The 17957-nt window shown below is 35.6% G+C and overlaps 1 protein-coding gene across 1 annotated transcript; it reads right to left on the bottom strand.

The window, feature by feature from the left end:
• LOC150018854 (caspase-13-like) lies at positions 1 to 10281 on the bottom strand. The gene is given in 7 exon segments (XM_090267335.1): positions 1 to 425; positions 1908 to 2017; positions 3217 to 3360; positions 4408 to 4642; positions 5859 to 6032; positions 6923 to 7030; positions 10105 to 10281. Coding segments are annotated over 7 exon segments (1047 nt in total). The 3' UTR covers positions 1 to 326.
• Between the last annotated feature and the right edge of the window lie 7676 nt (positions 10282 to 17957).

The following is a 17957-nucleotide window of genomic DNA, read 5'->3' as shown; positions in this document are numbered from 1 at the left end:
AACACTAACTGGATCACCCAAGCAATTGGCTGTCATTGGTAATCAGACCTCACCACTGCTATTACTCTCCCATTTATATTTATGCCAATAACTCTGATACTTACTACAGTGGTACCTTAGTACTCATTGTTAATTCATTTAGATGAAGGGTGAGCAAGCTGTAATTGATGATGAATTTTCTCTTCAGAGGTGGAGTTCTGACCTGTGAAAGTTCTAGCATGTGCAAGCAAGTGGTGAGTGCTGAAATATTTTTTTTAATCTAAATGGGACAAGTGCCAGGTGGGATGAGTTCTGAAGCAGAGAAGTACTGAGGTACCACTGTATTTTCAATTGCCAGGAAACAGGTAGAAATATCTTGTCTTGGATAGTCATTCAATAGTGGGCATCTGGGCAATGACATCTGGTTTTTCAAATGAGAGTTGTACCTAAAAGCAAAAAAGAGACTCTGGATGAAACATAACTCTCAGCCATCTCACAAAACATTTTGCACTGTGAGCAAAAAGTGAGAATGAAGGGCGCTCCTGGGGTTGATGGGACCAAGCCCGTGGACATTCTAATGCCCCATCACTGCCACCCTACCTTTTAGAAGTAATTTCCCATGTAAGAATATACTCTTTATCACAGAAGAAGTAGCTCATGTCTAAATCAAGGTCTTTCTAATTGCATTTCTTCTATTTTAACTTTATAATATACAAATTTAAACTGGGTCTCGAATATCTTCTACCTTAAACACCCAAGGTTAACTCCTCAGTTCAGTAAGTCACATGATTCAAAACTTTGTCCTTAAGACCTGAACACAACTTTCACATCCTACCACCACCTTCAACTCTGAAGTTTTTTGCCATGGATTTATTAATGGGATCCTATTCCTAATCTCTTAGCAACTTCCTTGAGATTAATGTGTAATGCCTATTTATCCAACATGACTCAACTTCTTAAGTTCCCATTCCCTGAGACCCTAATTCACATTACAATATGATCTTCTCTCATTTACTGAAGGTGTATTCTTCTTTCCCACAGGACTGCTCCTATTCTCTACAGTTTTGAATTTAAGATAAAATGAACACTTCCTCATATTAATACCAATACCTTTCTCACTAAAGAAAAGGGCAGGGGAGCATCTGTTCATTTATTATGCATTTATTTACTGAATAATATTAATTCCTGCATGCCAACATGTTGAGATATTGAGAAAATTCCTGCCTTTCTGAAGTTTGGATTCAAGTGAGTAAATACAGGTAAAAAAACAAACCAAATATATACCAAATGAGTGGTGGTCAGAGCTATGGAGGAAAACAAATAAGGATGGAGTGGGGCAATAAGGAATATCCTGAGCTTGGAAAGAAATATAATCTTCCTTTCTGGACCACTCCATTCAGAGAATGACTTCTCCTGTATTTTCTTTCAGGGCCCTAGGTGTTTGTGTTGTTGTTGTTGTTATGGACTCTATCACAATCAGGAGTGGCATATTTGTTTGTTGGCCTACTTGTTTAGTATCCATCTCTCTCACAAAAATGTAGGTCCTCGGTGGCCTTGTGACACAATGTCTCATCTATGCCCATGTTACCAGGATAGCAACAATTACCAAGCAGAACACCCAATAAATACTTATTTATATAATAAATTAAGCAATAAGAATATCAAAATACTTTCCATTCTTTTAATTTTCAGGACCTATAACCCATAACATTTAAGCTTCTATTTTATATTACTTTGGTTTACTGTGATCTGATGCTCTGATGCATTACATCTTATTTTTAAAATCAGATTTTAAACACTGTAAACAGTAAACAGGTACTGTTATACTTCTGTTTGCCTGACAAAGCTTGTAATTGTAACTTGAATTAAGAATAATAGAAAAGTCTTCCTGAACAAAAAAGTGATTAGAAATAGAAAAAGGAGCTTACCTTCCAAAATACTTCCTCTATGTGAAAGTGCCAAAAATATTTCTGGAAGCATGTGATTAGTTTTGTAATGAAGAGAGAACCCTTTTTAATGTCTCTCCAGGATACGTTATTTACGAAGATAAGGAGTGGTAAGCTTAAGGCTGTGGCCTTACAATTTTTCATTACATTGTTTGTTTCATGTGTTTGTTTTCCAAGCATAGCTTGGAGATTAATTTGACATGTTTAAGGAGGAAACTCTTTTATCTACATTATTAACTCATTTTCCACAGTGGAAAAAACAAAAACAAAAAACTGGTAGACGTTAACTAAGAGATCAGAATTGCATAAGGTTTGCATTTTATTTTTGGAACTGACTCTTAACTATGTACTTCATGTTCATTCACGTAATTTGAAAAGAAGCTTGAAAGATACCGAAATTATCCCATTTTTAGAGGAAAAAATGGACACTCAGAGGGGTTAAAGAATTTTCCCAGGCTCATACAGTGAACAACAAAAATGGCCACCTGGCTCCAAGGCTGTTACAGAGTAAAAAACATATTGTCATTCAGAGTAAAATAAACAAAGTAGATAAACAAATTCAAAGGACACTTTTTGAGGGAAGGGGTATGTTTATATCATAGATTGTGGTGACAGTTTCACAGATGTACATTTATATTCAAACTCATTATGTTACATACATTAAGTAATACATTTTTTATGTCAATTAAAACTCTATGAAGTGGTTTAAGAAAGAAATACCTAAAACAAAAATTTTCAAATTAAAAACATTCCAATGTAAGTCCTCTTAAAATGACTACCCAGAGGTCAAGGACTAGACTCTGATCCCTTAAGCCCCAGTGTATCATTTATTACCTCTTTAAAGAACATTCACGCCCTGCTGAGGCAGGCAATGACATTACTCTAAAGAGCATCAAATGAAAAATGTAATGAAAAGAGCTTGGAATTGATAATTTGAGAAAGGGTAGCCAGTTTTGGAATCCGTAAAATTCTATTTAAAAAGTTAAATTGATTAATTGAATCATTCATTTGTTTTTAAGTGGTGTATGGTCAGTAGGATTACCTGTATTAAGTTGTTTTAATGTTTGATAGGCCTTAAAGTACAGCAGTTACATTAAAAGTATAAATTTAAAAAGTGGAAAACATATAGAATTTTTGTTCCCATTAGATACATGAGATAAATATAAATTATTCTGACAGTATTCAAAGTGTGTTTAGATCATTGCTGCATAGAGCCTATCTTAAAATTCTAGCATCATTCAGGGGTAACCTCAGGCTCACAAATCCTTGTCTGCAACTGAAAGACACCTACATGGGGTTGAAGAGCAGAAAGCAATGAAGTTCTTCTCCACATGAGCTTTGTAAACGGCATCCTCCTCCAGTTTCTCATGTGACTGTGAAGAGCTGTCTGCCAAGGCTGCTGGAGAGTCACTGACCCACAATTTTCCGCGATTTGCTGTGGAGATATCAACTTTATAAACACTCTGTGCTTCCCTCAGTTTGACTGTCACAATTGCCCACCTCTTTCTTTTTAAATGTTTATTATTGCCCTGGCTGGGTACCTCAGTTGCTTAGAGTGGCATCCCAATATGACAAGGTTATGGGGTTCATCCCTGGTCAAGTCACATACCAGATTCATCCAATGAATGTATAAATAATGGAAAAACAAATCAATGTTTTCTTTCTCCCTCTCTCTCAAATCAACAAATAAAAAAATAAATTTAATTAATTAAATAATGTTTATTCTAATCAGTTTTATACATATGTATTGCACACACATACAAATATACATATTAACCTCTTCCCCCGCATACATAACTTGGCCTGTATGTCTTTAAACAATGTGCCAGTTTATAGTGAAAGCATCTTGTCTGTAAACAGTGACACTATCATAAAATTGGGAGAACCCATTTGCTAAGAAGAGCAAAGGAGTTAAAGCCCTATCTGCATAATTTCAGGGCATGGTTACCAGTTTTAGATAAATTGTTTCTGCTCTTTTCCTAAACACTGCACCAAAAAGCTAGCAGGCAATTGGAAATCAGAAAAAAAAAAAAAATTGGAGAGCAATGCCAAGTACCCTCATATCTCCCTCAGTTCCCTTTCAATAAAACAGAGGGAAAAAAAAAGGGTGTTGCTGTTACAGAATAATTCTGCTTTCAAATGAAAGTCTTATCAAGTCAGAGAATGTCAAAATGTCTGCAAAAACATTTACAAGAAAAGCTGTCATTAAAACTATTTCCTTCCAAGGTTTAAATATGTTTGTTTAACTTTGATTTAGGGATTCTGAATATCTTTCACCACTTACCTTGGATTAAACTGAATATTTATCAGCTGAAATGACAATTTCTCATGATATCAACCCCCTGATTGAAGCTTCCCAAGAATTCAATTCACTTTATTTGCAGTAAACGGGGACTAAGATTGTTTCCCCTAACACCAAAACATACGTCACAGTTCTCAGCAAACACCTCATGAACTCTGGATTTTCCATATCAGAACTCACCATCTCTGCAGGCCTGGACAATGATGACCTTAGGTTTGTCCTTTAGACTGAGGCAATGACGATTGTTTAACATGCGAAAGATGGTATCATAAGGTAGCACATCTGGCTTTTCATCACTGTGCGTAGTCCCACAGATTCCTTCCAGGATGCCGTGAGACATGAACACCAAGAATGTACTGTCTGAAGATTTGTGCTCTGGGCGGGCAGCAAATGCCTCCAGCACTGACTCCATCTCCTGCAAAAAACCACTATGTCTTACTTTAATGGGACAAGTATTAACAATAACCTTATCTCCTATTTATCATGAGCAGTATAAGAAACATTATAATATTCCAAATACTGTGCCTTCACATAATGGTTGCTCAATGATAGCTGTTTTTGTTTTTGTTTTCCTTTCTACAATGGAGCAGGAATTCAACTGTGCTCCTGATCACACTGTACATACTGCCCTCTTGAAATATTTTATATTTGCTTATTTTCACTTACATAACTTTTTCTTTCTTTCTCTTCCTTTTATCTCATTAATTAATGAGAGCCTTGTGTCAGAAAAATATCATACCACTTCCCTTCAAAATTCTTCTCTCTGTCCTTAGAATAAAATCAAACTTCTGACCTACGTATACTGCCTCCTTCCTGTCTTCTTCCTCACATAAGCTCTAATAACACTGGTCCTCCTGTGTTTTTCTTGTTCCAGTTATATTCAGTTTAGACTTATAATTTTTAGTTATCCTTCTGGAATGTATTTTATCCACATATTTGCAGGCCTGTCTTGTTACTGGTAGTAATGGTAGTCATGTGTCATCTTCTGTATTGACGCCTAACAAAACTCTTCTTGACCATTCCATAAAAACTAGTACTCCCCAATCACCAATTTGTCCTTATGTTTTATTTTTTATTTTTCTCTTACTTTTAACTTATTTCCACACTTACACAGAGACATGTAGATACATCAAATCTCTGAAATTTTCTGTTTTGCTTTTAGTTGGATTGGTGCCCCACCAGAAAACATAATTCAATAGAGCCTGTAACTTCCTGTCTCATTTACCGGTACCAGGAATAGGCCCTGCAACAAAGTCAGGACCTAGTATTTTTCATGATGAGGACATGTCTACTAAACATTTATTACTTTAGATTTTCTGGGAATATAGGATCTGAATCCCAATCATTTCTCATTGGAACTAAGAATTGTAAGGGTCCACATGCCAATCACTTTTTATATTTTTTATAGAATTGAAATTAGTTGGAACCCCAAAGAGACATAAATATATTCTCTTTAATAATTTTATTTATAAATACTCATACACACATGCATGAATACACGCATACACACACACACAATACATGGTCAGAGATTTTTAAAGTATTTGGCTAACTATATTATAAAGTTAACTTGTAAGTAGAAGGATGTGTGTTGAATATGTATATGTTTGGGGTGGGAGAGGAGCGCTTACCTTGGCTGTGAGTTTCTCTTCCACATCCACACTGTAGCCAAGGCCCTCAAGCAGTCCCTTTATCCCTGCAATGTCAAGCTCAGCCCCCTGCCTGAGTGGAAGATGATCAAACTCTCTGTTGCATATGATGAGAGCCAGATGAGTGCGGTCCTGTTTCTCCTTTATTAGATAGATCTGCAGGGAATGAATATGCAGTGGGTTTCATTTAACTTCATCTCTTTTAAACCCTCATACACTAATCACTGTTGCTTTGTTACAGGCTCATATAGCTGCTCTTTCCCCTCTCCTGTACCAGAGACTCTGCCTTTTTCTTTGTAATGAATTGAATTGAGAATAGAAAGAAAGGAATTGATTGTGATTTAGAACCTTCCAATTATTTAAAAATAAAAAGCATTCACTGAAAAAAATGAAAGTGACTCATTTTTTAAGAGCCTAGAACTGGACCCAGAAGACATCTTTGGGATAGATACTCAAGAATCTTGAGGACACTAGAACAATTTCTACCCTAACTTTCTTCTCTCTCCTCTTCACCTAGACAACTGTTCTTAGTATTCAAGGTTCGGATCAAATTTCATAAACACCAGTAAACATTTGCTATTGGCTCTAACTGAAAATACTCATAAGTACATCAAAGATCTTTTACCTTCAGTAACATCATTATTTTGATATTATTTTTAACACATATTATGTGTTTCAGGCTTTAAGTATATTTTTAAAACATGTTTCATGTTCAGGCTTTTCAAGTAGTATGCAGATAATTACTACTCAGCCATGTTATCTTATATTCACAAATATTTTGATTTTATGACTGAAGCTTACTGTAATAAATCCCAAATAGGTATGAGAACAAAAAATATACTGAGAGATCTGATTTTATCATGAGATTGGAGGAAAATTGGAACTTGTGTGAGGCTACATGATTTCCTCCTTGCTCAAAGCATCTGAGAAAGACATTACTGCTGTCTTCACCTCACCACTCTGCCATTAATGCTTTAAGAGATTGAGTATTCGGTGAAAGCAATTGTTTCTCTTTCTTTCTCTACTTTATGTACAAAACACAGTACCTCTCCAGCCCTTTCTTTACACAGTTTCAGGAATTCTTTACGAGGACAAAGCTTGAGGGTATCTGTAGATTCTGCTGACTCAGCTGGTCCAGTCTTTTTCTCTAGGAACTGAAGGATATATCACATGATAGAAATGTTAACATCTGCATCTGTGAACCAAGTATCACTTAAGAACTGACAGGGAAGGTACATCCTGAGAAGAATTTTTTAAACCTTTAATGTAGGAATTATAGTTGTATCTAACCCATAGTATGAAGATATGTATTATGACTGAGAAAGAAGGAAGAAATTCTTGGTAGCAGATCCACCCACTAATATATGATCAATTCTGATTATTATGAGCTAAATGCTTTGATGTTTTGGGTCAAATTTAGCCTTTTTATGTTCATCAACATGGTTTAAGTTTAGCAATTTTTTCTATAAGAATCTCATACACCTAAGTGAACTTTCTCTTGTCAGTGAGCAAAAGTATATTGCGTAGATATTTATCAGTGTTATCCATTAGAAATATAATATAATATCTCACAAATGATTTTCCATATTTCTTCCAACACCATAACCTGATGGTTATGACCAGAAACGTGAAATATTCTGAGTCTGTATTTGATAACACATGGTCTATTTCCTTCTCTGAATGAAGGAGAGCCATAGGCTGTCCTACAAAGTGTCAAGCCCAAGACAACAGACTAAAGCTTATCTCATGCTTCTCATCTAGACTGCTGAACTAAATTCACAAATAATAAATTCAAGAACATTTCCTTGAGGACACATTGTTATGGCAGTAGTGTACATACTGAAAACTTTCTTTTGGGAAGATCTCTCCCAGTAGAGTCATTCAAAAAGGACATCTAATTGCCATATTGTGTGGCCCTGAAAAAAACATGGCAAGTAGATGAGGGAGAGACAAATCCATGACAACCCTGATTAAGGAGGCAATGTTTGACAAGTGATGAGGCTGGTTCCAGGTGTTAGAGTTATCATAGTGGGTTGGACAACTGCCATTGTAATTCAAGGACTAAGAATGGAAAGGAACATGGCAAGGTAGAAAAATAGTTATTTTGAACTCATCATTATTTATTGATTGTCTTTCATTTGGGAAGAGTGTTAACTGAAAAAGAGGTACTGTAAGAAAAAAAAGGAATTAGCCATAGGTGAATTTCTTATGGCACTAATACAGGCATAGCCTTCCCTGGTGCTTAGGAAAAATGGTTTCTTGTTTTCCTTCTTATTGGACCTGGGAAGCATAAAAGAGACCGGTGGCTGGGAGTCTATCTGAGCTCTCATTTCTGCTGTGTGGAGGGACTAAAGGACTAAAGAAGCAGCAGATCAGTTGCCTGAGAGCTGTATCAGGGCCTCAGGAGCATGGGAGGTAGAGGGGCTGAGCATTACACAAGGTCCACAGACTAGTTCCATGACAGTGGACAATGCTACTCAAAAGAATATGCAGAGGACAATTAGAAGAGTCTACTTTTAAATCCTAACTTTTTTGTAAGTATTGAATTTATTCTCTGAGTGCCTCACCATCCTTGTACATATATTATTCTTCCTGCAGAGCAAAATATGGATGAAAAAATTATAAAAAGTATTTGATTACAGACCTTAAGTCCTTATGTCAGATAACTATATAAGCTTCTAAGAACACCTAGACTCAACTAACTGACTGACGAACTAACTAAATAAATATTGTGCCTTGCCAGGAGGACTAAAGAATATACTGTAGGGAACCACTCCTCGTGGTTTAGGGAATTGTAGCCCCAGCCTGAGCATGACTGCTGCTGGCATTCCGGCTGTGCTTGTCTTTAAGTTTCAACATAAGGCTGTGTGTGAAACATAATCAAAAGCCACTCAGAGGGTTTCTGTGGGAATTAGATTTAAAGAATGCTTATTATGCTTTAGAACTTGCTCTGCTTTCTTTATCATTAATGTAACATAAACAACCTCTAGCAAGGAATGTATGAAACCTTGCACCCAATGCCAGTGTGGTGTCCAGATGTTTGATAGACCGTGACACAGACTGGTCACTGTACCCTCTGTACTGTTACTTGTAATCTGTTACTGTCAACTGTAATCCTAATGCCTCCAAACTATTGATGATTCATAAATCTTGACCTTGTATCTCTCATGTGTATCCTCCTCAATAAAAAGCACGAGGGAAGAAAGTCTAATCGCTGTTCTCCACTACAGAGAGCCATCACCTTCCTTCCCCCAGACATATTGAAATGTCCTGGGTAAAAGTTTGTTCCACCGTGGTTACAAAGCCTCTGCTGGACAGAGCAACTTCCAATCGAGCCTCAGGAGTGTGAGGCACCTCTGCCATAATATACAATGAAGTTTTCAGACTTTTCTCATGAACTTCAGCAACTGAACTGCTGCATAGTCAAATGGGAAATGAGTAATCAAAAGAAGATTGCTGAGGCTAAAGCAATAAGAACAAAGAGTAAAAAGACAGGGGACATTCAATAGTGCCATGGATTTAGAAATGGGACGCTGAAGCCAGACATAAAGAAGTTGCCTGCAAAATAACATGACCAATGAAGAAATCAGAACTTGAGTCTGAGTTGCTGACCTTACCTAAGGAAAGCCCCAGCTTCTTTTCAAGGTAAGGGTCGGATATACTAATTTGAACAATAAATAATTGGCTTGCCTGGTGTCCTTTCCGAATGATGGAGTCAATCAAATCTCAGGCCTTATCCATAACTGTGGAATTTTCCTTTCTCACTTTCTCCATCTCCTCCTGGTTCAACACTCTTTTCTCTAGTAGTTCATCCAACAAGCCATTTATCGTGCCAATGCTCACTGACTGAATAAACACCCTCCTCTTTGACTTCAGCACTGTGTCTGTTTTAAGCACAAGGAATTCTCAAGTCACTAAAACAACCTCATTTTCCTCTCATGTCAACAAAAGAGAATAGCCTCCTTTTAATTTTATCCATTAAATGCCCCCCACACACACACACAGCTCAGTAATCCTGAGGATAACCACATTTTTTATTCTTTCCTCAGTATTACCCAGGTATGTTCACTGAATGGCCTGAAGTCTGAGATTTACTATCACTAAATAGTGCCTGAACACCAGGGCTGATCCTGACAGTTAGTGATGTTTATTCAACTCTGCATAAGAAAAGAATAAAATAGTGATATCTCATTTCCTTGGGCACAACAGCTGGTGGTACCTATCATACCAATTGTGCACCCTCAGTCAGATAATTCCGCTGAGATTTCAAAATGACAGCAGAAAGGAGTAAAGCTCCAGTTCCTTTCCAGCCCTTGCCTTTGCTTTCTGAAAGCTCTGAAAGTCTTCTTTCTGGGTCCCACTCTGTTTTCCTTTGCCTTCTCTCCTCTTTCTTCCCTCTCCTCATTGATGCTCACCTAAACATTCATAAAATCTAATTATGGCTTCCCCAAAATGCAGCTACTTTCAAAAAAATTTCCTCAAGTTGTGCCCTTTTAAACAGTAAAAATCAAACAAACAAACAAACAAAAAACAAGAATTTACCAGCCATGGCTTTCCTCTCTTGTTTTAAATGTGAGATGTGAAAACGAAAGTATGTTCAAACTTCCTTTTCATCAACCTCTTTATATATATTAGGAAATACCAACTATCTGCTCCTGCAAATGCTTGTCTTTGTTTTCTGTTTGTTTGTTTTTCCCATAATAGCAACGAGATTGATTAACCTTAGAGTGAATCAGGGGGTATGTTCTTGGGAAATTCCTTCATCAGCCCTTGGATAGGGTCAGAGTAAGAAGAGTGTGAAGTCTAAAGAATAAGAAAGGAATATGGAAGTATGTATACAATTAAACTCACACAATAATAAATATCTCACTTGTTAAGAAGTGTAATTAGGAAAAGTAACTCATCCCTCAGTGTCAGAGTCCATTCATGGTGCTATAAAAAGATATCACAGACTGGGTCACTTACAAACAAAGGAATTTATTCCTCACAGTTCTGCAGTCTGGAAGATCAAGATGAGGGTGCCAGCAGGGTTGAATGGTTGTGAAGTCCCTTTTCTGGGTTTCAGACTTCTAACTTCTCACCATGCCCTCATATAGCAGAAAGGGTGAGATATCTCACTGGTGTCTCTGGTATAAGGGCATGAAGACCTTTCATGAGGCTTCTGCCCTCATGATCAAATTGTCTCTCTCAAGCCCTAGCTTTTAATACTGTCACTTAATAATATCACTAATGCTGTCATTAAGTTTTAACATATGAATATTAGAAAAACACATACATTCAATCTACAGTATTTGGAGAAATTGAATCAGTTGCTAGTCCCCAGAAAACTTAGCCAATTTATTTTATAGATAGGATTGATTGAAGATGAATTAATAACAAAATGCCTTAGTCTTTCAAAGTTATCAATTTATTTACAAAAATACTCATGGGATTATTACCTTAGTTTCTTATGAGAATAATAATCCAGAGTTGCTAAAACATTCAGTGTCTGTGTATGCATACATGCAAGAAATATTTAAATTAAATATTAATAGCTGTATTACTTTTATTTTAAAAATCTACTATTAGAAACAAACTTTCGTTTTTACATGTGGACTGCCAGTTTCTATCTCTGCTCTAAACTACATGTTAAATTTATTTTAATTAGAATAAAATTTACTGTGTATATTTTAATCTAAGTGTTTTCTCAGTGTGTTTTTATCTTTACTTCACTACTTACCAAATCCTGTTTGCAGTACAACTCTGTGCTTCTTGACACAAGGAAACTTGTTAAAGGGAAGAAAGCAGAAATTGCAGGTACGTTGCTTCATTTACACATTTATATTTATTCATTTATTTTTGAAATGCCTTAAGGACTTCACATGAAGATTTCTCTATAAGCCAAGGTCACACACCACTAAGCTGAAACATGCTGAGGTGGCATTCAAGCCACAGAAAGGATGGCCAGGCAGTGTGACTGGGGATGTGGAGCCATAATCATTGATCCTGAGAAGCTAAGTAGGGAGTCACTACACAGCAAAGGATCACTGTGTCCTCAAATTGAAGATGCTAAAAACTGGAAACATTACAAATATCTATTACAGGTGCTTGCATGAGTAAACAAATTGTGCTAAATACAGCCACAGTGATACTACTCAGCAATAAAAGAGGAGCAAATTACTGATACATGTAATAAACTTGATGAAAACATTACACTTGTATTCTGAGTGAAAGAAGCCATATATAATAGAATACATACACTATGATTCCAATTATCTAAAATTATAGAACAGGACAAACTAATGTATTTTGATAGAAATAAGATCAGTGTTTCCCAGAGAAGGAGGTAGAGAGAAGGGCATGAAGGGACCTTCTGGGATAATGGAAATGTTCTGCATCTTGATGCTGTTACTATATAGTATACATTTTTCAAAAATAATCAGATTATACCCATAAAAATAATATATTTTGTGTTATATAACTTATACTACAACAATGTTGAATTTCAAAAACCAAAATCAATGGTCATAATAATATAATGGATTGGAAAGGATTTGTTGTTCTTATTTTAATGAACATACCCAAGTCTCAGAAAACCAGTTGAACTTGGTGAGAGAAAGAGCTTTCCATAGTGACTAAAATGGAATTACCTACAATTGGATGGGATTTGTAAATAGAATGAAAATAAATTTTAGAAAAAAATGTTTATTCACTCAGATATGTACCTAGTAAATAGTAGTGCATAGATAGACTATTACATAGATAAAATCATAGGATAAATTAATGGTGCAATCCAATTACAAGTAATGTTTAAAAGGAAGCATATTGATTAAAAGATTCTCATGTCAGAATTGCCCGTGATAGCCTATACAACAATATCATTTTTAATAATAGTAGGTAATATAAAAATCATGAATTTTTGTAGTGTTGCTTAACCCTTATAATTCAAAATTCAGTTAACTATCAGAATTCAGAACCCTTATCATTTCAGTTTTCAGTTGCTTTCCAGAGACAATGCAGTACAGTGGTTAATAACTCAAATTCTAAGAGCAAGTCAAATTCTGTTCAAATCCTGTTGTGTCACATGCTAATTGTGTGACTTTGGACAACTCATTTAAGCTCTATGTTCTTTTGTTTTACTGCAGGTAAAATGAAGATATTGACAATAATTTCTTTATATGGTTTCTGTGAAGATTAAATACGTTATTTTTACATCAAATCCCTTATAATAATCAAAATCTTAGAATAATCCTCATATGCAATTAGTGTACATAAATATTGACAATTATGGTTATATTTAATACTTAGAGCATCCTCTTATTTTAAGTCAGTTCAGCTGTATATTAAAATATTTATTCAGCACTCTGTGGGTAACAGAAGTGATATGTTTCCTTACTTAGAAGCTCTGATACACATGTTGCCAAAGTTCCTTTATCAATGTTCACCCTCCCAGAAATTTTAATATTTTTTCTTCCATTGTTAACGCTCCCCATTTGCTTTCTGTCCTTTATCTGATATTTGTATTTCTATATAAGTACAATAAGGTTATACATTCTTGAACCAAAAACCAAATCATTTTAGACAATAGCCAATTGCTTGTGAAGGACTAAAGTTTTCCTGAAGTCTGGAAATAGACAGACATCTGGAAAGAAAATAATCAATAAAGAAGTGAATTAACTTTGTAGGAAGAAAGAAACATGGGAATAATTTGCTAAAATAATAGTTTACTGAGAAAAAAATAAATAAACCTATGATGTTGGTTAAGTAATGAGTTAGAAAACTTCTCTGGATCATTGTAACCTTGGGATTGATAAGTATACGAATGAGGAGCTGACCAGTTTACAGTTTGGTCTTCCATATAGTCACCATTTCCTTTCACCCTGCTGCTGAGGCAAGTCACACCCAATTCTCTTCATTCAGTGAAATGCAGATGACTCATAAATTGGAAAATCCAGTTAGCTTCTTCCACTTCATTTCCATTCACCCACAATTTTACTTGAAATTCAGTGAGGAGGGCTGATGAGATTGAGGGAAAAAAGAAAAAAACCCTAATGGACATAAACAACAGTGTGGGGATTATGGGAAGAAAGAAGGTAGAAGAGGTTGAGGATGGTTGGGGTGGGGGGAATAAATGGTGATGGACAGAGACTTGACTTGGGGTGGGGAAGACAAAATACAATGTACAGATGAGGTGTTGTAGAATTGTGCACCTGAAACCTGAATAATTTTGTTAACCACAGTCATCCCAATAAATTTAATAAAAAGGGAAAAAAGAACAAAAGAAAAAAACAAAACAGAAACAAACTCATGTGTATGGGGAACAAATTGATTGTGGTCAGATGGTAGGGGGGGCCATTGGAGGCTCATTGGGGGGCTGAATGAAAAGGGTAAAGAGGTTAAGAAGTACAAATTGGTATTTACAAAACAGTCATGGGATGCAATGTACAGTATAGGGAATAGAGTCAATAATATTGATAAAGCATGTATGATGTCACACGGGCGCAAGACTTATGGAGGGAATCACTGCATAGCTTATATAAATGTCTAACCATTGTGCTGTACACCTGAAACTAAAATAGATTGAATGTCCACTATAATTGAAAAATGATTTTTGTAAAAGGAAAGAAAATCTTTTAAAAAGGATCCAAAGACACTGTTTATTTGTCTTCATTTTTATTTAAATACAAAAGGTTAAATATGTGTCATTCTGGTAAAGGTGCTTCTGGAAGTTGATAAAAAGGAGCTGGACTGCCTGTAGTTTCCTGAAGAAGAAAAAAGAACACAAAATCAGGATAGTATTTGGTTGGCTAAAAAGTTCATTTAGGTTTTTTCCCCCATAAAATAAAAGACACATTTTTAAAAATTTCACCTATAACTGTATTGATTTGGATATTTTAAGTATGTCAGCTGTCTCCTATGTTGTATAACATTGATTGTTCTTAATTAATGTCTCAATTTGATTGCTATCAACTTCATCTGATCTACTCGACTGTGGAGAATTATCCAGTGAGAAATCTCCAACACAAAACTTTACAAACCACCCGTGATCAGTTACAGCACCTTCTCCATTCATGAAAAAAATCTTCTTTTCCTGTTGTCTTTTGGATTTTTTGTGAATTTACTGTTCTTAAAATAATAAAGCATAATATGCCAAAAAATTTCCTATTTCTTTTCATCTTTAGTTTTACAATGGCTATACAAAAATTTAAGTTTGATAAATTTTAAAAAAATTCACGCCGATATGACAGCTGTCATAATACAACCTAACAAAATTGTTTTGAATGAAGTTAGACAACTAAGCACTACCAAAAAAAAAAAAAAAAAAGGAAATTTTTGGCCAACCCAATAATTCCCAGAAGCCTCAATCCATCCCTTTTGATGATTCTTTTTCATCATATTTCATGTGCTTTTGCCATTTCCCTTGGTTTCAAACTGTGACCATTGTAGTATATTCACAAAAATACCAAGGGTGATTTTTGGAAATTCTAATTAGATGATATCATTTCTCTGGTCAAAAGGCTTTCCAATTTCACTCAGGATAAAAATTTGAGAACATTTACCATGTGATCACCAAGGCCTATATGATCAGCCTGTTCACCCTGTTCCTCAATTTGTCTCTGCCATTGCCCCCTCTCTCAATCTCCTCCAGCCCACCACCTTTTGGCAGTGCTTTAACCATGTGAGCATTTACCTGCCTCTGGGCATTTGTACTTGCTAGTCCCTGTGCTGGAAATACTTTTTCTGCTAAGAATCACAAAATTCACTACCCCACTCTGTCCACTCTCTGTTCTGATTGCATTATTTTCTTACTTCAAAGAAGCCTGTCCTGAATAATCTACTAAAGTACAACACCCAGCTCTTTCATCTCTTTAACCTCATTTATTTTTATTCTTAGCACAGATCACTCTCTGACATATATTTGTGTATTTAGAGTCTGTCTCCACTCACTAGAGTATAAACTTTCTGAGAGTAAGGACTCCATTGATTTTGTACACTGGTATATTCCAAGATTCTAGAATATAACTTGGAACATAGTAAGTGTTTGATAAATATTAGTCAAATACTCAATTTCTTAATGTGGTTCTATTGTACTAATTAGGCAAAAAAAGGCTATCTTGATAAAGTATCAATGAAATTATGCAACTAGGTACACAGGAACCAGGGAAAAGGGATGGTGCAGAAAGATTTAAAGTATTATGATAGACCTTTAGGCATGCAGAAGCTTTTTAATTTGACATAGTCCCATTTGTTTATTCTTTCCTTTGTATGCCTTGCCCTAGGAGATATATTGTTGAAAATATTGCTGCATGGGATATCTGAAATTTTACTGCCTGTGTTTTCTCTAGGACTTTTATGGTGCCATGACTTATATTTATCCATCTTGAGTTTATTTTGGTGTATAGTGTAAGTTGATGGTCTAGTTTCATTTTTTATATGTATCTGTCCAGATTTCCAAACACCATTTACTGAAGAGGCTATTTTAATCCATTTTATACTTCTTCCCTCTTTGTCAAATATTAATTGACCATAGAGACTTGGGTTTATTTCTGGGTTCTCTATTCTGTTCCATTGACCTATGTGTCTGTTCTTAAGCCAGTACCAGAGTGTTTTGATTACAGTGGCCTTGTAATATAATTTGATACCAGGTTTTATGATCCCTCCTATTTTGTTTTCCTTTCTCAAAATTGCTGAGGCTATTCAGGGTCATTTACAATTCTATATAAATTTTTAAAATGTATTTGTTCTAGATCTGTGAAATATGTTATTGGTATTTTTTTGTGTTTAAGATACTTTTATTTATATTTTTATTATTGTTCAATTACAGTTTTTCCAATTTTTCTCCCTTTGCTCTGCCCTGACCTACCCAACCCACCCCCACACCCCCATTCCCACAGTCAATCCCCACCCTGTTATCCATGTCCATGTATCATTTGTATATGTTCCTTGAGTAGACCCTTTTCCTTCTTTACCCCCTTATCCCCATCCCTTATCCCCTCTGGTTCCTGTCAGTCTGCTCCTTTTTCCCATGCCTCTGGTTCTATTTTGCTGACTTGTTTGGTTTGTTCATTAGGTTCCTGTTAGAGGTGAGATCATATAGTATTTATCTATATGTCATTGGTATTTTAATAGGGATTGTATTGAATCTATAGATTGATTTAAATAGTATGGACATTTTAATGATGCTAATTCTTTAGTCCATGAACATGGTATATGCTTTCACTTATTTGTGTCTTCCATAACTTCTTTTTTCAGCGTTACGTAGTTCTCTGAGTACAGATCTACAGATCTTTTACCTCCTTGGTTTATTCCTAGGTACTTGATTTTTCTCGCTGCTATAATAAATGGGATTTTTTTTCCTGGTTTCTGTTTCTGATATTTTATTGCTATTGTACAAAAATTCCTTTAAGAAAATATTAGCAAAATGAAAAGGGAACCAACCATATGGGAAAACATATTTGCCAATTATACCTCAGACAAGGTTTTGGTCTCCTAAACATATAAAGAACTCATACAACTAAACACCAGGAAGACAAACAATCCGATTACAAAATGGGCAAAGTATCTGAACAGACACTTCTCAGAGGAGGACATGCAGAGAGTCCATAGGCATGTGAAAGTATGTTTAACATCATGAGCCATCAGAGAGGTGCAAATTAAAACCACAATGAGATACAACCTCACACCTGTCAGAATGGCCATCATTAACAAATCAACAAACAAGTGCTGGAGAGGATGGGAAGAAAAGGGAACCCTAGTGCATTATTGGTGGGAATGTAGACTGGTGCAGCCACTGTGGAAAACAGTATGGAATTTCCTCAAAAAACTAAAAATGGAACCACCTTTTGATCCAGTGATCCTACAGCTCAGATTATACCCTAAGAATCCTGAAAAACCAGTTTAGAAGAACTTATGCACTCCAATGTTCATAGCAGCATTATTTATAATAGCCAAGTGCTGTAAACAGCACAAGTGCCCATCAATAAATGAGTGGATAAAAAAACTGTGGTACATTTACACAATGGAATACTACACAGCAGAAAGAAAAAAGGAACTCCTATCCTTCACAACAGCATGGATGGAAATGGAGAGTATTATGCTAAG

The sequence above is a fragment of the Furipterus horrens genome, unplaced genomic scaffold (genome assembly GCF_987537825.1).
Source record: "Furipterus horrens unplaced genomic scaffold, mFurHor1.1.pri manual_scaffold_2, whole genome shotgun sequence".
Taxonomy (NCBI): Eukaryota; Metazoa; Chordata; class Mammalia; order Chiroptera; family Furipteridae; genus Furipterus; species Furipterus horrens.
Note: the sequence above shows the minus strand (reverse complement) of the source record. Positions and strands in the feature narration are given on the sequence as shown.